The 25,297-nt window shown below is 37.9% G+C and overlaps 1 protein-coding gene across 1 annotated transcript in view; it reads right to left on the minus strand.

Annotated features, from left to right (window-relative positions):
* cadpsa (Ca2+-dependent activator protein for secretion a) overlaps positions 1–25,297 on the minus strand; it is a 191,930-nt gene that overhangs the window by 17,358 nt on the left and 149,275 nt on the right. The window contains 6 exon segments of the mRNA XM_062416079.1: positions 14,653–14,760; positions 18,721–18,753; positions 20,056–20,139; positions 20,998–21,072; positions 23,310–23,457; positions 24,422–24,577. Coding sequence (XP_062272063.1) covers positions 14,653–14,760; positions 18,721–18,753; positions 20,056–20,139; positions 20,998–21,072; positions 23,310–23,457; positions 24,422–24,577 — 604 coding nt within the window.

Genomic DNA, 25,297 nt, shown 5'->3' on the forward strand with positions numbered 1-25,297 from the left:
CGAGTCATTTGAGCAGAATAAGACGTCTGTCAGGCAGAGGGAGTTAAGTTTGCGTGTTGCCTGAGCTCAGTGTTGATTAAATTGTTCACTTGGCATGGCTGTTGGGACGGCAGTTCATGACCGGAGCCGGCAAAGTGGTGAAGCGTCCCCGGACAGCCAAGTGGTATGACTGCAGCCCCATCGCCCGCTACACTTCTGGCATTCTCTATAACCACTACAACCCCCCCCCCCCCCCTCTTTACACACACACACACACACACACACACACACACACACACCCATCCACAATCCCACCCGCCGTGACAGAAGTACAGAGGCGGCAACGTCAACAATCTTAAATCCCCCAATCTGCAGCTCAATCTGACCCCTGCCCTTGCTGCGCTCCGTCACAGCCGTCCAGCAGTTGGTAAGCACAGCGAGACGGGAGGAGAGGCAGCGATTAAAAAAGCGCTTTAACTTTCGTCACACAGAAGTGCAATTTCGCCACGCCTGTGGATCTGATAACTATCCAAGGTCAACGGAAATACTTCAAATCAATCAATGAGCCGCACTCCTAATCCCCTCTGGGCAAAGGCAGATTAAGTGTATAATTGACCTGTGTAATCCCTGTATCTGCAACTCCAGCCCCTGGGGGGGGGGGGAGAGAAAGGGGGAGGTGGCTCCGAGACTCACCAGCTCTACAGCACCATCTCTGTCCTCCTCTTCCTTCCTGACCCCCTTTCCCCGCCTCCAACTTGGCTGGCATGTTTGTTGCCTTGGGGCTGGGTACCGGTGAGGGTGGGGGTTGGGGGGGTGTCATGTAGTGTGTCATGAAGTTATGGTGTATCAGTGCAAGGCTGGATTTGGCTCAGGCTAAAGACATGGCTTTTTTTAATCAATGATCCCCAGGCTGCACCGTGCTAAGTCCCCCCCCCCCCCCCCTAGTATCATTTAAGCACATCTGTTTAAAACCAGGCCTCTTCAGCCACTCTTTCAAGAACTAAACCAGAGAGGGTTAGGGAAGGAAGGGGAAGAGGGAACCAAATTAATTTCTTCGTTTTCCCTTAACACTCGCACACACGCACGCGCACACACACACACACACACACACACACACACACACACACACACATACACACACACACACACGCACACAAACACACACGCACACACACACACACACGCACACACACACACACACACACACACACACACACACACACACACGCACACATCATTTTCACCACACTTGTATGAAGGCCAAGAGAGTCCAGTGTTCTGCCACTCAATAAAACACGTGGACAAAAACAATCTTTAAGAATCTGACATCATGTATGCATCATATAAAAGTTTCTGGAAGCAACACTAACGAAGCCACTAGTAACTAGTATGACTGACACTAGAGACAAGATGCAGTAAATTGCCCATTGTCTGAATATATTCTCTAGTTCATGAAAACCACACAATTGGGCATAACAATCATCAGGTAGGGTTAAAGGTATGCATGGCTGGTTACTCTTTTAGTTTTTTTTTCATCCATTCATCCATCTGAACCTCCATTTCCAGCCAGTTATGTGGTTCTTGGTTGTGGTAGCATCAGGGTAAGCATGGTAGACTGTACAACATTGTCCCTAGCCACATCCTCCAGCTCTTACTGGGTGATCCCAAAGCATTCACAGGTCAGATGGGATATGTAATCCCTTCAGGGTATTTTGGGTCTGCCACAGGGTTTACAACTAGGAGGGCAGCCTTATCAGATGGCCAGACTGTCTCAATCTGACTTCTTTCAACATGAAGGAACAGAGATTTCACTCCAAGCTGCTAGAATTAACTTCAACCCAGAGTATAGATCAACCAGTAAATCAAGTGCTAGGCATTTTGGCACTGCTTCCTCCTCTCTCCGTCTGGTGCAACATCCTCATACTTAACTGCTGAAGTGACATCACCCATCCTGTTGATCTCACGTTTTATCTAAGGCTGACTTGTGAACAAGACCTGAAGATACTTGAACTCTAACTACTTTATTTGGGACTGTAACTCACCCAAACCAGAACATAGAAATCCACAGTTTTCTGGCACAGAACACTGACTCAGAAGTGTGGTCTCTCTGGAGATCACAGTCTGATGAAGCAAAAAGAACAGCATTTTCTACAAAATGCATGATTGCCATGCGCCTACAGATTCTGTCCATGAAAATCACTGAGGTCATAACAAGGCACAACCCAAGATGATGCCAAATGTCTACTGACAATCTGACATTCTGAGAGTATGGACAAAGATCTCACTCACTCTTAAGTAGCTGTACAAGCACTGGTACTTCATACTCCAGACCACTGCACGCCCAACAAGATACTAATACAAGGGACACGGTAAGCCTTCCTGAGGTCTACGAAACCTATATGTAGACTGGATGAGTAAACCATAACCAGTATCCACTGTCCTTGTTGGCAAAGAGCAGGTTTACTGTTCCTGACCTGGATGGAATCCACATTGATCCTCTGGAATTTGAGTATTTTTTCCACAACCTTGGCATACAGTGTCCCAAGAGTGCTGAGAGGTATGATACCTCCACAGTTGGTCACACACTCCGATACCCTACACTAATCCCAATCTCCTCTTTGCATCATTGTTTTATGTCTACAGAATAACGCTCTCTTTCTCTTCTTTCTTCTTTCAAAAAGAAAGGTCTAAACAACACTAAAAAGTTTGTCTGCCCATCTTTCCTTGTCAACAACAACAACATGAAAGTATCATTTTATCATCTTAATGGTACTCACTCTGGAGAGGGTTTTCAAATAAGCTATTTTTTTGTGGGTGCAAAATGTTTTCAAAAGTATCTTCTTAATATGGACATGACCTGAGGTAGCCACAGGTCAGAAAATAAAAGCAACTTCACAACCACCACCTCTCTGCAGGGGATTTTCATGTAAGTTTAATCATGATGCCACCTGCCCTCAGAGTCATTTTCACAACAACAGAAAATGTAATATAACAATTCCATGATTGGATTGCTGGTCAGGATTGTGTTAGTTAAATGGCATGAAGTTAATCTGATTTTTTTTTTAAAGTAACAGCTCTAAAGCAAAAATAAAGACACCCCCCCCCCCCCCCCCATTTGACTGGTTGGAGAAATGGGTCAAATATCAATTAAAAATGTTATGCTCCAAGAAGCCCCCCTACCCACAAATCTATGTCAGAACATGGGTATTAGCACTTCTTAATATGTCTCAGATTATGATTCATTTCTTGAGACGCTGTTGTTTGTTTAACATTATCAGCATTAGTCCACATATGGGCCTGTCTGCTGTCACTCTACATGTTAAATTGTGAGTCTTGACATATATTTAGATATTGAGAGGCCATAGTGGAATAATCTGCTTACTGTGGCTGATATTAGAAGGCGTCTTGGGATAAATGTATGTCATAACCCCACTTAAAATGACATATAACCATAGGCTTACTGTCCCTGGATGAAATCCCAGACAAACATGTTAAAAACCTGAATCAGTTTGACGCACATGCAAAAAACTTTTGTTCCGTCTCCAACCTTTAACCTACAGTTTTATAAAGATTGGATCATAGTCTGAGAGGAAACAGTACTGTTCATCTTTGGATTTGGCAGGAATGTGTGAAATGAAACATGCTTAAGGGACTTGATGTGTTGATGTGATTTAAAATGGAATCTCTTTACAATCAACCATTATGGGATTGGGATACTTGATGTTGAGTTCTTCCATTGTACATGATGGCCCATTGAAAGATTTTAAGACTTTAATCTTGTCAATTGGCATAAAAAATGTGTCCTGGCAGGTCACCAAAACATCATAAAATGTCTTTCTAGTATTGGATGAACAAAATGGATTATTCGGTATATGGAATAATATATATGGGATATATGGAATTGGAATCGTTTGTCAAGCACTTTGTTGTTTTTGTAGCTGTTATTTTGCTCTGTTTTCTTCCCTTTCTGCTACTTTTTCATATTTTTAAAACAATTTAGCAAAAAAGTGCACCTGTTGTTTTTTATGCTTAATATGTTATCCTTTTTGAAAATGTATCAACTTGCTGACTTGTTCAGAATTCTAGAAACATTTAGAAAAGAACTGATTTTAATTGGAAACAGGTGCGTTCAGATGAAATAACAGACAACGGTGGAATACCAACACTTCAAACTCTACGAATACAATTCATGGTTGAATGTCAATCCATAAGAAAATATTTCCATGTAACAAGCTGCCCTATTGTGATCATACATAGAACATAGGTTGTAATCCTCACCAGTAGAAACAGACAAAACAGATAAATAAATGAAGTCTACAGCCCACAAAGGGAGGGGAGGGGCTGTCTAACAAAGCAAAGATTAAGGGGAGTCCACCCTGACCTTATTTTAAGAAGACGGCACCCCCACAACCAATACACACACACACACACACACACACACACACACACACACACACACACACACACACACACACACACACACACACACACACACACACACACACACACACACACACACACTGTGGTATCTGCTTTGGTGGCCTCTAACACCATCATTTGTGGGGATACATGAGTGTTTGCTTTTAACTGATCAGTGTTTACTTCAGTGTCTTCTTCTACAGTGCCACAATGACAACTTTAAAAAATAGAATTATATGAAATAGAATGAAATTACATTACATGACTCAGGTCAGATAGTGGAGCCCAGAGTTCAGACTAAACATGGTGAAGCAGCTTTTAGCTGTTATGCTGCACACAACTGGAACAAACTACCAGCAGAACTGAAATCAGCCCCAACTGTGAATATTTTTAAATCCAGGTTAAAAACACTTCTCTTCTCCTGTGCTTATGATTGAGCTCTTTCAAAGCACTTTAAATTGTAATCTTTCATTTGCACTCTATGTCCTTTTAATGATTTTAAAGCAAATCATTATTTTATGCTGCAACCTCATATTTAATGCTCTATTATAGTGTTTTATTTCTCTCTCTTTCTGTTTCTGTACTTTGTTTTTATTATTAGTGTGTGTGTGTGTGTGTGTGTGTGTGTGTGTATGATTGGGTTTTATTTTTATTTCTCAAATTCCATGTTTTTTTTTCAATTTTTTCTGTTAAATGTTTGTTTTATGTAAAGCACATTGAGTTGTCACTGTGTATGAAATGCGCTATATAAATAAAACTACCTTGCCTTGCCTTGCCTTACATTACTACATTGATTATAATATGTTTTCCTTGGTTCACTTCCTCACATTCATCACTCTGCAGCAGTTAGTTCTAGACCAGGGGGTCAAACTCATTTTAGTTCAGGGGCCACATTCAGCCTGATTTAATCTCATGCGAGCCAGACCAGTAAAACCATTGCATAATAATAATATAAATAATATATAAAGGTAATATAACTTTACTATAATAAAGCATCTATTTACAAACAGATAAACAGCCTGAGATGTCTTAAGAAAGAATAGTGACATTACAACAATATTATGTCTCAGTTCTTTTCAGATTATTTTATATAATATATTTTAAATGTGACCACAATATGTGTTCATTTTATTTTTAGAGAATTGTATTCTGGTCAGGTTGGAAACGGCAGCATTACACATGAAGAAGGCTCCTCACAGTTTAACTTGCTCTTGATACCTGGCATCATACTTTGCAAGTAGTTATCCAGTAAACTGGATTAGACCCCTTGGTGGGCCGGTTCTGGCTCTGGTATGTTTTGGCGCTTTTCCACTACACCGTTCCAGCACGACTCGCCTCGACTCGCCTCGGTTCTTTTTGCGTTTCCACTAGGGATAGTACCTGGTACCTGGTACTTTTTTAGTACCTGCTCTGGTGAGGTTCCAAGCGAGCCGAGCCGATACTAAAATGTGACGTCGACACACTGCTGGCAGCTGATTGGTAGTTGTCGCTGGAAGAGTCATGAGCCGTCCCACACAAGAATCAAACCCGGCATTTTTAAATACCGGCAGCAGCGTTACAACCATAGTTACAGCCATACGGCTCATTTTTCTTGCTTTGTGTGAGACAGAAAGCCTCATACAGCAGCAAGTACACCACTGCCTCAATGTCCTCCATTGTTTATGTGTTTGTGTCGCGTATAAAACGAAGTCACGGCAGTTTCGCGGAGCCGTGCTATGACGACCCTGCCCACGTTGAGTAGGTACATTTTTGTAATGGAAAAGGAACCGTGCCGAGTCGAGGCGAGCCGAGCCGAGGCGAGTCGTGCTGAAACTGTGTATTGGAAAAGCGCCATTTTTCTTTTCTATAGCTACAGTTTGACCAAAAGTTCCAGGTCCTTTGGAATCAGAGGAATTAATCTCAGGAACTGAACTTAGAACAAAAGTCTCTGTTGTGCAGACCTGTTTGTGATTCCAACAAATCTGAGGAACCAGGTAAATCATGCAAAAGAGAGAAGATAAATTAAAAAATGATTCTTTATGTTTATGGTTGGATGAGTTGGAGATACATAAGACAGGACTCATCTCATCCTCCCAATCACTCTGCTGCCTTCTGGGAGGCGCACTTCCAGACTAAAGCTTGATTTATACTTCTCTGTCACGTCGACGGCGTAGCTACGTGTAGCCCTCTGCGTCGACGCGGACCCCTACGCTGTAGCCTGACGTGCACCTCCAAACAATCCTAACTACGCTTCACGGCAATGCAGACCGCAAGGGCTGTGATTGGTCCGCTCAAAACGTCAGTTCCTCCAGCAGTTGCTTTTTCCGTTTTTTTTCTACAGACCACCTCCGCAAACGTCTTTTCTGTCGCCTGCCCCTCAACATTTGCAATAAAATCATTTGTTCTTCAATATCGATGAGCTCCAACTCCAAACACACTCGCTCTACCTCGGTCACCATTGTCTACTGTGACCGGAAGATAAACAAGGATACGGATACCACACACACACACACACAGTCACACCCACTAGCGGCATGGCCATGAATTGCAGAGCAACGCGTTCCCTCGACGCAGAACTTCGAAAGGTGCACAGCGGCATCGGGGCAACGGCGTAGCTACGCCGTCGTTCCGACGCAGAAGCATAAATCAGGCTGCAATGAATGTGCAATTAAATAACTAAACTCTATCAAATAAGACTATACAATTAATTATGCATTGTGCAAAAAATCTATAATTTCCTGCTGGATTCTGCAATACAATATAATGTGCAATTTATTTATTAATTATTATTGTTCATTTGTTTTTGTTTTTTATTTTTCTTCATTTATTCTACATTTGAGACAAGGTTGATTGTGTTCTTTTATCTTTTTTATCCTGCACTTTTATTGGTAGTTATTTGTTTGTTTGTTATATGCCACTGAAAGAAGCACTGATATGTTGTTGTAGAGTTGCTGTTCAATGACAATAAACATATTCTAATTCTAATATAATGAATGAATGAAAAGGAGAAATGCAGAGGAGGAAAACAAAACTGTTCTTCTCGCATCAAGATAAACTGTTGAGTCAGTTTGTATTTATCAAGTGCTACCTCACTTATCTGACTGCTTTTAGTGGGAGTGGTTTCACATCATGATGGATGATACAGATGCAGACTACATCGTGTCTTTATTTCACTTCAACTTGGTTTACACTTGAGAAGGTTAAACAGCAGCGCTGGCAATAGATACCTATGGTGTAGGGTTTGATCTATGGTTCAGTGTTGATATCACCACCGCATATATGATCTTGCCCTGTCATACTTTAATTATGTCCCCCACAGTATCATTCACTTAGGCTGTGTTCAGACTGCAAGCCAAAATACGATTTTTAGCCAATCTAGATTGGAACCAGATGGCTCTCATGAAGTCTGAACAGTCATAAATCACATGAAATCCGATTTTTGCAAACCAGATGGAAACCACCTTTGGGAGGTAGTTTCAAATCTCATGTGGACAGATATGTCTGAGTCTGAACAGCTCCAAACACTCAAATCGGTTTTGACTGTCCGTGACGTCTCTTTACGTCTCTATGCTACGTCACTCTATGCGACACCAGACCCGCGCTTATTCCAGTTGTTGTTGCTAGCTGATATCAATGGTTATTATTCCAGTTGTTGTTGCTAGCTGATATCAATGGTTATTATTCCAGTTGTTGTTGCTAGCTGATATCAATGGTTATTATTCCAGTTGTTGTTGCTAGCTGATATCAATGGTTATTATTCCAGTTGTTGTTGCTAGCTGATATCAATGGAGGCAATGGAGGACGTCCAAAACATCAGTCCTTGGACAGAGGACAAAACCAAATTCTCAATTAATCTTTGGGGAGATGGCTCCGTTCTCTTACATCAGGTTTGTTGTTGCTGTCGCAATTATATGACATCACACAATACACGCTAGATGTCGCCTCCGCTCAGACGACGTTGCCACAGCAACCTGTCAGATTGGTCATTAATGTGGTCCAGTCTGAACAGAGCCAAATCGGATTTGGGCACTTGCTAAAAACAGTGTGGACAGTCAGGCCTAAAAATCGGATTTGAGAAGGAATCAGATTTGAATCAGATTTGCCTGCAGTCTGAACACAGCCTTAGGTTAGGTTGGTTACAGCTAGGTAGATTCTGTTCTTGTGTCATTAGTAAGTAGGAGAATGTTCCTGGCAAACACTGTTTATGGTATTGTGTTCTCTATGTAGTATCAGTGTAACCTCATTACTGAGGATGTGCATCAGCTACAGTGGCCATACGTTACATCATAACCACAAATTATGACCTGTCAACTTCCCAGGATGAAAGGTGACACTAGCTGATAGCCTGGGGTCAGAATTACATTATTGTATACTAAGAGCCATAATAGTGCAGCTTCAATATTAGCACATGCAGTGTCCACTTTAGTTTATGGTTTATACAATTGAAGTGACACATAATAATGCAGGGCCAAAGGCATGGACGCACTAATGTTCCATCTCATATGTGGCCATTCTTAACCAGATAAAAATACAAGAGAGGGAGAAATGGATAAAAAAGGGTGGAGTGACAAGAAAAGCACAACAGAGCCGCAGAGAGCAGCCAGAGACACCTTCATCGGCCTCTGTGACGCCGCAGGGATAACTGATACAGAATGACAACACAGAGAAGTCAGGGTGAGACCAATCCTGGCAGAAACACTCTCGTGGAGGAAAAACGGATACATGGCAAAGCAATGGGTCAACATGCAGCAACAAGCTGCAAACATCCACCACCGGACACCTTTCTGTCACCCTCTGTCAGGACCAAGAGAGAGGAAGAGGACAGGAGACGGATTACACCTCAAGGCTTCCATTAAATACAATGGCAAAGACAGATACATGCAACTATATACATGTCTCCACGGTTCAGTGTGCAGATACACAACCGTGAAAGCACACACAGTCAGGATTAACAGCGGACAGTTACATCACATGTCCCTGGCTCAGTGACCTCCATTCTGATTTTACCCGTCTCTGTTTCAGCTCATCAACCCTTCAGCCTTCACTAAAATATTGAAACTGCAGCTGATAAATAATTGTTATAATTGGCTATTAGTTATTTGTTCAATTATTCTATTGATTATTTAAGCATAATTCAGGTTTATTTTACTTTGGGCCATTATTTTTAGCAATTATACTCACAAAATTCCCTGTTTGGTATGTATCTCAGTTTTGGGGTCACCAGACTACCTAGGCTATGCCAGCTAGCATACATACATGAGCATGCTACAGCTAAGAGGTGTGCTGCCAATAAGGTCTGGGTGGAACTCACATTGTTTAGTAAATGTTTGGGTATTCCTCATATAACTGCACAAACCAAACTATAGCGTCTGCACCATGATAGTTCAGGCTGAGTACATGTACACTTATAAAAAATGTGTATATATTTGATGAACTATGTGCTATTTAGGCTTTACTTCCTGTTGCCTGTATGCATTACTACATAAGTGAAATAATGCAACAATGCATTCACCAGAGCACTATTGACATGGATATACATTTTTATGAATATTGGACATTGCATGTAGGAGATAATTGTGATCACCTGTGTCTACTATGTGGGTAATCATATGTCATGTTGCTGTATACCATGAGTAGACCTCACTATGTACATTTCATGTGAATTGGATGTCTCATAAGACTGACTTCCTGTAGTCAGTAAGTGGCACCATGAGTATGGCTCAATACTGATATGCAGATGTGTTCAGGCTGGACTCTGACTAATCATGAGAATTTTGGGGCAGGCGGGCCAATGTACATTTGAGTTACAACAACTTCCTGCTTCGTGTCCAAAAAAAGTTGGAGCAAGATTGACCAGAAAGCCACATCAAGGGCATTCCATCAAAACTTAAAAGCTTCACAATTAGCAATGCAAAGATCTTTAGATGTCACCTACAAATGTTGAAGTCACTCAGGTGACAAATACAATGCCTGTAAATGGCTTCAAACTGCACAAAAATTGCACAATGAATTGAAACTGGCCATGAGTCCCTGTTGGACATGGGTATGGCTCCAATAGACTTTTTATGTAGATGTTTTAGCTGCCTACCAAATACATATATCTACATCAAATTTAATGATCTGGGCTTTGACTTAAAAATGTCATATGGTCTGCTATTGAGCCATTTTACCACAAGCCCTAGACCCCTATCAGATATCAAGTTATGCAATTTCTCATGCTTGTGCAAAGTTTTGTGAGTTTTCGAGCAACTCTAGCACTTAAAAAATGCTAAGTTGAATTAGTTGGTGCTATAAAGCTGGGGTGCCATGCCCAAGCCAAACTTCAATATCGACTTGAAATATTTAGAGTTTGAACATGAGTGTAAAGTTTGGTGAGATTTTATGCATCCTAAAGCCCTCAAACATGTTTGCAAAATGAAAATTGACGCACAAAATCCCAAACAGCTGACCTCCCAGTCACTACAGAAATTTGCAATTTTTCCCAGTTCTGATGTGTGTTCCAATTTTCATGATTTTTTTAAACATTCCAAACCCTTCAAAAATGCAGTGGCATAGATGACTAATAATAATGATCTGCACAAAAACAATAGGTTCCTCACACTTTCAGTCCTGGCACTTTCATTCTTTGGGCCCTAATAAGAAACAAATGGAGAGAAACCCAGCACAGCACAACTGAGATAACATGTTTTGGATTAGCTGAGAGGAAGACACTGGTTTCTGTCTGAACTCTGGATAAAAAAAAATTCAAATAAGAATTTTCAAGATCTGTTAAGTTTCTAAAGGACTTCATTTTGGCAAAGATTCTGAGTTGAAGAAAACATGTTTGTGTGATCCTATTTACTTGGACACCAAAGCAAAGGGTGGGGGTCATCTTTGATTCTAGATTACAGACAGTATCCTTTCTGTATAGTAGGGTGTTCCCCTGGAAGGTATTTAGCGGAAGGGGTAAGCAGCCAGATCCTGACACATCCTCTCTCATGAGCAATTGAATTACTAGATGATGACCTAAACAAAAACACATCAAGAGATTTGTCCCAAAATAAAGCAGTGCAGGTTCTGATATCTTTCTGGATGAGCCAAGAGAGGTTTGCTTTACTGCTTGCCATTATATCCAGGTGTATGAAAATAGTGGTACAGTCTTTCTTCCATTTTTCTGTCTACCTGCTGAATGTCCAGTATTCACTCTCTTTTAGCTCTGTTTTTACTCTCTTCAATTACTGAGGGAAATATCTGGCTCTAGCTGCTAAATGATCCATGTTGTATGTTCATCAGCTGGTCTATGAATAACAGTATCTATTTGCTGTTTGGTGCTGAGCAGGTAGTGTACAGTGGCTTTTTAGAAATGTTTCCCTGAAAACAGCTGCCAGCTGTGGCCAAAAACAACATTTTAAGAGCGCTGAGAGTGAACCAAAACAGTAAAGTTGCAGCTGGACAGCTAAACAATGAGCTGAAACTCACTATAAAGCTCTATAAAGGTGAGAGGAGCTAAAGAGTCACTGATAATTCTCTGTAAATTTATACACGCTGTCCTCTTATACATTGTTATTGAAAAAATACTGATAATAATAATAATAATTCTCTCGTCACATCCCATATGTCAGTCAGAAGTTTACAATCAATAAGGTTAATAATAGATTTAAAGGGCATCAAAAAACCCTGCCCAAAAATCCCTTCAGTTGCGGACAGAACCAAAACATCTGGGTGTGGGTGCCCAGTTTACCTGTCCATTTAAATTCTCATCTACTCCTGATATCATAAGACATCATTCTGAGCCCAGTTCATCTTCCAGCTTAATGTGGTATGAGGAGATACAGCTGCATGGATTGTCTCGTATGAATAGAAAATTCACCTTTAAGTGGGCATCCTATTTCACTCCATCAATACATCTCTGCTCTTGCAACAAGCACTTTATAAGAGCACTTATTATTATTATTATTATTATTTGGCACTTCTCTGGCCTATTTCATTTTATTCTTCTTAGTCTTTTTTATCTTTTTATATTCTAAGCTATTATTGTTGTGTGTAAGGGAGAGCAGCAAAGTAAGAATTTTATTGCATTGTCTGACCTACTGTGTTTTTTTTTACTATGCATATGACAATAAACTTTTTGAATCTTAAACGCATGTATCATGAATCATATTTGCTTCCAGTATTGACACATTCCAATGACTGTACCTGATCACTACTCTGCATGGTGTGTCCAGTCTATATCCCCTCATGACAAAAAGACTAAGCTGTGCCTTAAATGTACTGACTGTGTCTTTTGACAGTAATCAACAACTCATTAACCTAGAGTTTGAATTCTACTTATTAAAAGCAGTTCATGAAACAACATGTTTGTAAGTCCTGAAAAAGCAAATGTGTACAGAAACTGTGGGTGGCTGCCTGTAAACATGGAGCTAAGCCATCCTACAAAGTGATCTTTTGTGTCTCTTTTTCAATTGATTAACTGTTGTTTGCTGACTCAGAAAGAGCGAGGATAATCCCTCCTGTTGATCAGCACACCCTGCACACAAACATCACGAGACAAAAGAGCGTAAACGGTGAGGAACATAGAGAGATAGAGAGTGTGACGTAGAAATACAAGAGTCCAACACTGAAAAGAGAGGCAGAGATGATCCGCAGAGAACAACTCATCCCGCTGCAGGGGTTGTTTTGGCACATTTTGGGGAGAAATCCTCCAGTTTGACCTAAGAGGAGGCTCAACAGTGAGGCTTAGAGATTTACTCTTTTACTGTTACTTGACCTCATCTCATTCAGTGGAGGCAAACGGTGTCATGGGACAGTTGCAAGTTGATTACAGCTTGAGTTGATTACAGTTTGTCAGTCACTTTCACAAAATGACTTGCAGACAGTGCTTACATAAAATGAAGAACGGATCCAAAGTGATGGTTTAGTTGTGTGTTTGATATGTATCAGGTCTGTACTGGTATGTACTGCCTCCAGGAAGTAGCTGTATACATCACTCTAGTTTGGCACCAATACAAGTTCTCACTTTTTCCCACTCACTATGTTTAACCCTGAGATGCTGTTCATGGTCAAATGTGACAATTTTTACATTTGAGAGCTATAAAAACACCTGATACATGTTTTTTTTTAGCCAGACTTTTCCAAATGTGACGCAGAAATATAAAACATGGAAATAAAATGCATCTCTTTAAAATAAATTGTGCAGCTGATACACATTTTTATATATGCAAATGTACAAATTTGACCTGTGTTCATTAAAAAAATCAGTGTATTCTTCATCTTTATGAGCGTGATTTTTTCCATAAATAAATGCAATACACTGTGTTCACTCTGACAGCTTCATTAAGGATTAATCAAACATTTATTAATAAGAATGTGAATTGGTGCAGTGACTAATTATGAGACAGAATATGAACAGTATGTAAAGGGTTAATATGTCCCCAGACACACTGCCAGAGATCAAAATAGAAGCATTACAACCTTAAACTGTATTAAAAACATACTTGTGTGCTGTGTGACAATGTTTAGCTGCTTTAAGCAGTGCAGGTGGTGACTCAGTGGCATGTTTGTCCCTCGGGTATTACCATAGCTGTGTGCACTTGCCTTGCTGCTGCGCTGCTGAGACTGTTCAGCACTAAAAACCCAGTAAATGAGACTCGACTCGGCTGATCTGCTGCTGTATGCTCAATACTGAAATATCAACACAGTTATCACTGTAAGTAAATGGCAAATTTACTTACAGTAAATATATATATATATATATATATATATATATATATATATATATATATATGTATACATTACGCTACTTAAACTTTTGTTATAGTCATAGTTCAAACAAGAGGTCCTTGTCAGGTGAATGTGAATATAGGTGGTCTGAGGTATTGATGCAAACCAGAAATGCAATCTGTTTGTTGATGATGAACATCTTAACAGAATATATGTAATAATGTCCTTCAGTATAGTTTAAATGTGTTGTTCAAGGTTTGGGGTTAAAACAGTCTACTGATATATTCAAATAAATGAAAATGACAACAGTAGAAAGAACTCCTCCAGAAATGTCCTCCATTCAGATTAAAGCTTACAGACTTCGTGCCATGAGATGACTTTTTGTTGTGATTTGGTGCTATATAAATAATGATTGATTGATGCAGTTGGGTTGAGTTATCAGTGATCACATGAATCTTATCATTTGGCTTTTGATCAGGATAGGATAGGAGTGACTTTTTCAAATAATCACAGGTGGAGTGAATGAAACCTTGTTCTTCCTATTGATGGATGAGTAAGGGGCTGCAGCTTACTCACATCAAATAATCTCTCTACGTACACCTCCTCGTTGACCTTATCCCGCAGCATGTCCTGAGAGTGACGGACAAAAGTCACGTAACCATCAGCCACGTCCATCCCCGGCTTCTACAAAAGGCAGGGAAAAGAGAGAAAGAAGAAAAAAAAGAAGAGAAAACAACATGTGCTTAACCACGTGGTTAATGTAAAATATTATTTCACCCTGTTCTAATTCAATTATGTTTGCTAAATACATACAAAACTACAAATATTCATTTTGCAGCTATTATCTATAACAAACCACAGGTCCAGCCAGTCAGTCTAACCTCACACCATGCATTCAAAATCTCAAACTTAACATTACAACATTTCTAAAGATACTAAATATGTCATAAAAACATAGATTAGGATCATTTATTTAATAATTCATGTTAGACAGCTAATGAGAGAAATATGGAGATAAAGGACTATTACATATGTATTAACTCTCACACCTTTTTGAATATAACTTCATATGAAACAAGTAACACTTATTTCTGCTCCTGTATCTTGTTTTTAACACACCTCAATGGAATATTCATTTAAATGGTATTCATTCTATTTTTTTTCTTCAGTTTATCTTCTTTATCTTTATTTTAGTTCATTATCATTATTATTTTTAAATTACGTTTTGTTGTTTTGTATTGTTGTGTGGGTGTTTTATGTTTGAAAAAGCCATCCAAATATGTTTAAAAAAAAGACTATTACACATTTTATTTTAAGTATAAAATAATTTAAAAGCTAAAATAAATGATGTTGTTTCAAGTCTTTCATTATCTATAATGCACTGGGTTATACTGTACAGGCTATACAGACAAGCTGTGTAACCTCCATTGCCACAAGCTAATGTGTAAGCCTGTCTTTTACTCAGTCTCATCTCATCATTTTTGACGACAGACTAAGCTACAACAGTGTGAACACCATACAGCTTCAATGAAGAGCTGGAACCATCTGCTACACAATTCATATTATACTTACATTATACTAAAGAGACTTAAAACAAGGTTTCATTTTACTTAGTAATTCATTTGCTAGGAATACAGAGTGGTTAATATGGTTAAGCATGTCACAAAACTGTAGTAGTTAATGAGCCTACTAACATAATTAAACCAATCCAGCTCAAATGAGCATGTTCACCTGTGATTACAACATATCAATACAGAAGTGGATCCACTGACATGTTTGTTATTCAGTGGCTCGTTCTGGAATTTCAACATAAGCAGTTTTTATAAGATACTTCACATTATTTCAGTGGGAAAAAAATATTTAAACATTCAAATTGAGATACTTCTCTAAAATGTTCCATTTCCATCATTAGCAGAAAAAGAATGTTTGCATCTCAGAAGAAGTGCTTCATTAGAAGAATGCATAGCGGAGGCTACAGGGTGTACACTGGTGTTCTTCAGTCAGCTCATGTCAGAGAGTCAAGCTTGGCTGGAAACCAACCGTCACAGTCTGGGCATGTGCAAAGCGAACAGGGCCACTCAATTGGGTCTGATGGGGGGGGGAGCAGCTTGTGAGGAGGCCTGTCATTATGACATCTCAAATATTCACTGACAGTATATTTGTAAACTGCACCTTAGTTCTCTTTTATACATGAAACTATCCAGCCATTTTCAAGATAATGAAAATGAAATGAGCCTTTTGGTCTCAGTTTCCCTCTCTTCTTTCTAACTGGTGTATATCCCAAAAACAATCACAAAACCCCATCTCTGCTCTCACTGCCACTAAACTTAGTTAACACATCTGCCATGAGGTTTACAATGTGTAAATGAGTTTCTTTTTTTACCAGTGAAACTCTAATTTTGTACATTAAGGACACAATTAGCGTTGTGAGCTGGGAACTGCGACCCATGCCAGCGTACACACAGTGCTTCGTCACATTCACTGACAAGGCATTAATTTGAAATTCGGCGTGTCGCTACGGCCGAAGTGTTGGCAGCTAATACAGATCTGATGCACACACACACACACACACACACACACACACACACACACACACACACACACACACACACACACACACACACACACACACACACACACACACACACACACACACACACACACAAACCACCACTGCTACCCTGACAGCAGAATGGGCATGTGTTGTACAACATGGACTCACAATGTATACTGCACAGAGAACGAGGCACGAGGCAGGCAGGCTTGTTGTTAGGGTCTGGCCACATGCATATGAATGGACATGGGGGGGGGGGGGGACGGGGGGGGGGGACGGGGGGGGGGGGGGGGGGGGGGGACGACGAGACGACACGGGGACATTCCATGTGGAAATACGACAACTAATACCATCTGGATTATGATTGTACATGTGAAAGCTTGGTCAAATATTTGTATACCCACAAGAAACACACACATACAAACACAACACATCTCAAGGGAACAAAATCCATCTCACTATAATCCTTAAAACCACTTTAAACTATGAATTTGAAACTGAAAGTGTGCAAAGAGTAAGTCACTTTAAGACGTAAAACACCAATATTTAATAGACCAATGCTTAGCCTTAAAGGTTATTTATGGTTCTCAGTTTACTTTTACATAAATGATTAAGAGGTTACTTATATAATATATACATATATATATATATATATATATATATATATATATATATATATATATATATACAGTAAGATCAAATTGACCCATTAAATTCACAAATGTGCAACTCTCCTAAAGTTTGCTTATAACTTTGTAGGAATCTTAAAACCCACCAATATTCAGTTTTTTTTTTTTTTTTTTTGTTTTTTTTAAATCAATGTAACATCATTAAACTACCAACAAACTTTCGACACTGAATGCAGTTACATTCAGAATTAAAGGTACCATGCCAAGGTTTGATCAACTATTTGTTTCAATTCAATTCCATTTACATTACAGTTGTGTCTCCACAAAATATAATATGTGTATCCTTTATCCTTGAGGTGTAACAAACCCATTGATGCATTACCTTCTTCAGAGAACATTTGCATATTTAAACATTCCTGCACATATTTTAAAGCAAATTTAAAATCTACCTTTATATTCCGGCTTTCAATTGAATTTTATTTTTTTTGATTAATCCATCTTTATTTTCTATTTTAGCCTGTTGTACTACTTGGACTATTCTGTTTATTCTATTGTATTGTTTTCTTCTTCATAACCTACTTTTTTATGTCTGTTTTACTTATTTACTTTTACTCTTTTACTCCTTTTACACACTTTCTTCTATAGTGACTTTATTTTATCATTTCCTCTTATATATCATTTTGTTTTCCTTTTTCTTTTTTTTTTTACATTTTTAAAACATTTTTATTCATCTTTTATAACATTTTAATTCATTCATTCATTTGACATTTTTATCCTACCTCTGATGTTTGTTCATTGCAGATTCTTGAGAGTTATGATAGTGTTTCCTGACTTCCTATTTTGAATGATTTCTTTTCTGTTTGTTTGTTGTGACTATGTAAAGCACTTTGCGTTACATCACAATGTATGAAAAGTGCAAATAAAGTTTTGATTTGATTGATAGATTCATAAAGTGATAATAAATATATTCCCACACGTTCACAGCTAATGTAGATGTCAGTAACAGTCCTGCTGCAGTTTACAGGCTATCTTATAGTCAATCTAATAGTCACACCGTCATAGTCTGTGGACTGATGTTACTTTGGTCAGTTCTTACTTGCCAGGTTGCTAACTCTAGTTAGCAACAGTCTGCAGTCTGATATCAGTTTGATGTCTAACACAAACAGAGCAGATGAATTAGTGTCTGCTGCTCTGCTCTAATCAATCTGTGGCAGTTAAAGCTAACAGTCAATAGCTGTGTGGCACAAACTGTAACATATAAAATAAAATATGCAGAACAATGATGATCTTGTAGGTGGTGCAGCAGGTCATTTTTTAGTTCTCCATTTTGCAGGGAAAACATTCAAATGAGTGGTGGATAAATTGGCAGGAGACAGAGTTGATTCATGTGACTGTAAAAGCATATCAAGCATCAGTGTACATACACATAAAGACACAGAGAAATAAATAAGTCTCACTTACAGGTACATCCACATACTTTGAGGCAGCTTTCACCTTGACATAAAAGAGAGAGAAGAGGGTGAAAAAACAAGGACTCCAGCTGTGGCTCCATTTTCCAGAACAAAGGCTGCAGTGGTGAGACTGTACAGCCTGGAGTTTAGCGCCTGCTGAACTGGCAACAGTGACTCATGTGGTGATTTCAACTGCAAAAGTGCACTCACAAATTCAATAATCTGGCTTTTGTTACACTGTGGCAAACCAGCTGAGGTGTTAAGCTATTTGGTCGAGAGGAAGGCTTCAAAAAGGTCAAGCTGTATTCAAATGAGCATTAAAAATCAACATGACAACAAATTGGATAATAAAATCTAGTTTACAATACAGCATGGTTGATTAAAATCATTTTACCATAAAGTTGTGAGGACATGAACTTGCCAGATAAGAGTTGAATGAGGCATCAACATGAGTAATAAGACAAATACAGCTTTAACTACATTCCCCCAATCTGATCCAGTGTCCAGGTCTCTTATAATCATTCACTACTTCGCAAAACTTGTTACATTTACGTCAGGTCAAAGTTGAACCTGATCTTCTAAATCTAATGTTTGTAGAATTCTCGTCCAGGTCAGCTCTTTAGATAATGGGGTAAAGTTGTGGACTTGTTTCAGAGCAGTCTAATGACTCAAAAAGTAATATAACTACTTCAATGTAACTCATTACATTTGTTACTTTTTAATGACTTCTCTAATGTTCTAACCAATGTTTCCAGCTGTTAGGGTAAATGTTCCCATTAAGCACCAAAATCTAAGTTCAGCTGTTTTTCATGGATACTGACATGATTTATAAGAGAGATCATTTCTTATAAAGCAACATTTATCTCTCATTTAAAATGTATTCATTAGTTCATGTAGATTTTATAATATAAAATAAAGATATTTGATGAATAAAGAGGACTTAATTGGTACTGTGACTCCATTTAAGTCCATGTGTGCTCCTAATAAACCCACGTCATGATTTATTTACTAAATATAACATATATTGATTTCAAAGAATTAAAAACAGCAATATATGTATTCAGTTACATGTTCAATATTAAAACATGAGTAAAATCTTAAAGGTGTGACTTCAGATGTAACCTCCTTTATAATCATCAACATTTTCATCAGTAACTGTCATTTAATGTAATTAATAATTAATGCAACAGTTACTGTAAAGGATTACAATAACATTTATTTTGTAATTAAATGACACTAGTTACTGCCCAACACTGCATCCTCAACAATGAAGCTTCTCAGTCATTTGCTGAAAGGTATTTAAGGAAGAAATACATGGTTCCAGAAAAAAATGTATGTTGCTTACTGTGAAAGATAGGAAGGAAGAGAAGAGTGTTCCTTCATCGTATCTGGACAGTTTGGCCAACACGCTCTCTAGAATGACCACAAACTGAAAAAAAAAGAGGAGCAGCACTGGAATTACTTTACATATGGAACTGCAGCAGTAACACAGAGTAGAGGCTCAAAGTCAGGAGGTCTTAGTTCAACTTCTACTAGAGGACCAGTGTGTAAGATGTAGTGGCACCTAGCTGTGAGGTTGCAAATTGGAACAAACTGAATACCCCAGTGTTTTAGTTTGTCCGTTCTGGGCTACCGTAGAAACATGTAGGTGCAATATGGTGGGCTCCTTGGAAGAGGACCCACTCCCTACGAAGATATTAAGGGCTCATTTTAAGGTAATGAAAACACAACAATTCTTATTTTCAGCCTATTATACACTCATTAAAACATACTTATGAATATTATATTCCATTTCTGCTGAGTCTATTCTGCTAGATGCCACTACATTCTACACACTGCATTTGTAAATATTAAAATAAGTATAAGTATTTACAGAAGAGAAGCTCCTAACATACTGCAGTGAGTAAAAACATTGATTCTCCAAAATGTGAACTTTCCAGAATCTTATATGAATAATTTCAATATTTCTACCCAGCAGCAGTATGTTAGGAGCTTCTCTTAAATATAACAGCTTAATCTGCAAAGGAAGTGAATGGTGCAGTTGTGCAGTGTGGAGCAGAGTCAAATCATTACCCCTAAAATGTAGTTAAGTAAAATGTCAAATCCTCCCAAATGGAGACACACAAGTAAAGTACAGATATGACATCATGGCCATGTCTGCTGCACACTTCTAAATGACACTTTTAATACAGATTCTGTTTTACTGAGACATTCCACCAAACACAGCATTTCCATTACGTGCTGAACACATTTTTCATTGTAAATGTGTAACTTTACTATTTTGTACCTTCGCTACCAGCAGAGTGATCATTTCCTTCACCGTCTCCTCAATGAGATTGTCAATTTGGGAATGGTATTGTCTCTACAGAGGAAGAAAAAAAAACAACAACATATTATTCCTCTCATCCATACCCGTTAACCCCAAGATCATTTTATATCATTTTGTACTGAATTCACCATCTTTTTTAGAGCCAGACCGATCCATCACAGATTTTGAAGATATATAGGCTGCATTTTATGTATATTTCATCCTTTTTCCTATTTCAAGTTAAATTCCCAGTGGAGTTTACTGTTTCAGTGCACTGAACTGAACTTAAACTGTAAAATATCATGTCATCACAAGTGTTTGCTAACCACATTTGAATCTATAATGTCATGTAATGTATAAATCAGATTATCAGCCCATATTTAATATCAATATCAGAATTGTTTTACTCCCTAATATCGGTATCGGCATCGGCCCAACATTATCAGTCGGTATCAGTCGGGCCCTAATTTGAATTGTCATGGTTATGAGCATGATACTGATGAGACACAATTATGTGAAGACAGGGTCTCTACACATATATTTACAATGATGTCCATTAGAAAAAGGATAATGTTCTCTACCTGAAGTACCACTCTGATGTTTTGTGACACTGTGACAATGATGATTACATATGCTGATTATATCACATGGGCATTTTTAAATCACTGGTCACTTTAATTGACTTTTCTGACATAATTGAAAGAGAATAGAGAAAGACAGCAACATGCTCAAGATGTGAGCAGACCTGTGGTGTTCCTGCAGTATTCACCACAGGAGGAGAGTCTGAGCTGTACAGACTGAAGTAACAGAGAAGTCACACAGGAGAGAATATCAGGTACTCAGGTACAGAACAAAATTTAAGATTTAGAAGCTAAAAACATCTTAATCAATAAAACATCTTCTAAAATAAAAAACTAATATGAGAGGTGGTCATGTGACAGTCACAGAGATATTAGAGGAGAGAACAGTATAGCTATTCCTGCATGAGGCCCAGGTCAGGTGTGGAGGGAAAACTGACTGACTTTACAGCACTGAACAAATGGAGAGCACTGTTCTTTCAAGATTATAGACTTTTCAGACACAAGCAATGTCTTCATTACAGGGAACTTGGATTTTTAGGGGAAATGTGGTCTTCATTTTGATAAACATTAGCATGGAGACCACCACATTGTCTGATTTCTTTTTTTCTTTTTTTACAGTCCTTTTATTGAATAGTAATTAGTAATGGTAATAAAAAAATAAAACAGGTTTTATAATTAAAAAAATTAAAAACAATAAACAAGTGCAGTTCCTTTTATAGTGTTTGACTAACATATCATTCATCATCATCATATCAAACAGAGCACTCAAAGTTCCAAAAAGGTTGTTTTTATTTCTTCTTGAGTGAACAAACTGAATGTGTGTACAAGATAACTGATTCAATATTAACTCACTTCCCAATTACACACAGTTTACACATCCCTGTTTTTATTTTAACCTGCTTTACTGTATTATTAATTTACAGATTCCATATTTTTTTTTTTACATGAAATAATCTGTTTATTTATAGTTTCAGGTGAATGTTTGACTTGAGGAACTTAAGAACAATTAGCCCTGCTAAAGAACTGCTGTCATGGAAACTCAAAGATCTTATCACTGTGACAAATCCTTTTGTTCAGCCTTGTAGCACCAACAGAACAGCGAAGAACTTCGTTATAATGAATTCATTGTCAGTAATTGGCATCAGTCTCGAAAGTCTGTGAAATATGAGATTTCTCACTTTTCCCCCATGTATATTCAATACTATCTACACATATGCTAATGAAATCCAAACAATTCAAGAGGAGGAAGACAGACAGGGGAAATTGATGACTAATTATACATTTGGGAACCGGAGGGTGAGATGTCAATTGAATTTGTAGCCACACTTACCCAGTCTCTAACAAACTTTCACAAGACAGAGAGGAGAGAAAAAAAGCAGCAGAAAGAAAAAAAAAAAAAACAGATAGAGGTGACATGGCACATGTAAAATTATGTAAATATTGCAAAAGAAGTGAAAGACAAAGAAAGAAAAAAAAGCTGTAAGAACCAGAGAGAATAGAAACTAAATAGACATTGACACCTTTATCTGTGAATGCCATTCAAAACACAAATACAAACAATTCATTTCCATTCAGCTCCCTCCGAGGGCAAAATCCCTCCATCACCTTTAAATGATACGACATTTAACAGGGAAACTGTATGATGACCATGAGGTTCAACTAGACTAAAGTCAGGTTAAATGATGTGCTCCCTTTTTTTTTCAGTCCTACCTCCTGTCCCAGGTCCATGGCACACAGTTTGGCAGACTGGACCTTGGCATCCACCATGACATTGAACATGGTGCAGATGGACTGCGGCACGCGGAAGTCTGTAGCCCGGCTGCTCTTCTGAAGCTTCACCTCAAAAGCCACCCGTGTCCTTTAGAGAGGAGGACCGTACAGGGCCGTAGTCAGGACTTTACTAATAAATAAAAATTAGGAATACTAATCCCCTAACACCCCCAAAATAAATAAAGATATCCTTACTAATATTTTCCAAATAAATATAATAAGTAAAAGCGGTTATACTGTTTCAAAGCCTTCTACACTGCTGGGAATAACATTCAATAGTTCAATTCTTACCGAAGAATCACCCAGAAAATACCCAACAGGCACAGTGTTAAATATATATACATATAAATATATGGGTCAGTAACAAATAAGGGTTGGTAAGTTGAGCAATTCAAAAATATCTTAAATAGTTTTAAAAGCAGCATCAGGTTTGTTCAAATGTACATTTAGTATTTTTGTTGGTTTTATATCATTTGAAATGACATTTGCACCATTTTTTTTTTACCAAAAATAAGACTGAATGCTCCTGAAAATGTCAAATGGTGTAACCACAAAAGAATGATACATATTACATATTTTATCCACCTACAGTGTAATTAAGTGGACTTATACTAATAATGACTTCATTTAAAAAATAGATAAATAAATGTTTCCTGATCTCCATGATTCCCCAGAGTAAATGTAATATTTAGAACAATTGTATTCCATTACCTTTATTTAATATAAAAGTTATTATGTAAGATCATGCCAAACTAGTTGATATGGTGTTTTATTGAGAATTTACTGTTTTTAAGCAAGTTGAATTATTTGGTACAAAGTTTTTATGGTTACACCACTTAGACATGTTTGCCATAATCCTCTAATATATTCTCTCAAAATGGATTAAAAGCAAAACATTTGATGCTGAAGTTATTCAAATGTTTATTTTCACATTTGAACCCCTTTAATTTGGATTAAAAACACAAAAAACATAATTGACCCATATATATAGTAGATGACTATGGTTTGCTTGCAATCGGATATATAAATACTGTATTTAAACAGCATCTTACCGTTTTACACATGATTCAATCATATCACTGGACATCAGCTTCAGCCGGGTCTCCAGGTGTTTGCCAAACTCCTCCTCTGGCCAGTGCAGATCTTTGATGAAGGTCTGCAGAGCATCCAACTTCCAGAAGAGATCTTCTGATGTCCCTGAGCCATTACTGCAAAGGTCAGAGGTCAGGAAGTAGTGTTTTCAGTACAAGAGTAATGAAAAGGGAAGAGACAGTTCTCAGTCAAATACCTAGATGCTATGGTTATCTTTGGGTTAAACTATGGTTGTTATCTGGCAGTAAAGATCAACATTTCTTTTAAATCTTAGCAGACAAAACTAAACTTTTCTTTTGATACCACTTAGGCTGCAAATAATGATGATTTTTCATTATAGATTGATCTGGTGATAATTCCCATGACTCATATATTTTAGACTGTGCTGAGTACACCGTTTTTTTTGTTGTTTTTTTTTGTTGCTGTCTAGGAATTACATCTTTTAGATATTTTTAGATACTACAGTGCACTTTTACTGGCATTTTTTGCAGAGTATTTTATTATTATTTATTACATATATATGTTTTATTAGTACAACTTTTGTGTAATTTTAGTCATACATTTTAGTTTTTCCATTGGATAGTAAGAGAAGTAAATGTGCAATTTCCTATGAAGGATCAATAAAGTATCTATCTATCTATCTATCTATCTATCTATCTATCTATCTATCTATCTATCTATCTATCTATCTATCTATCTATCTATCTATCTATCTATCTATCTATCTATCTATCTATCTATCTATTTATCTATATATATATATCTATCTATACATCTATCTATCTATCTATCTATCTATCTATCTATCTATCTATCTATCTATCTATCTATCTATC

This window comes from Scomber scombrus, chromosome 3 (genome assembly GCF_963691925.1).
Source record: "Scomber scombrus chromosome 3, fScoSco1.1, whole genome shotgun sequence".
In the NCBI taxonomy this organism is placed as follows: Eukaryota; Metazoa; Chordata; class Actinopteri; order Scombriformes; family Scombridae; genus Scomber; species Scomber scombrus.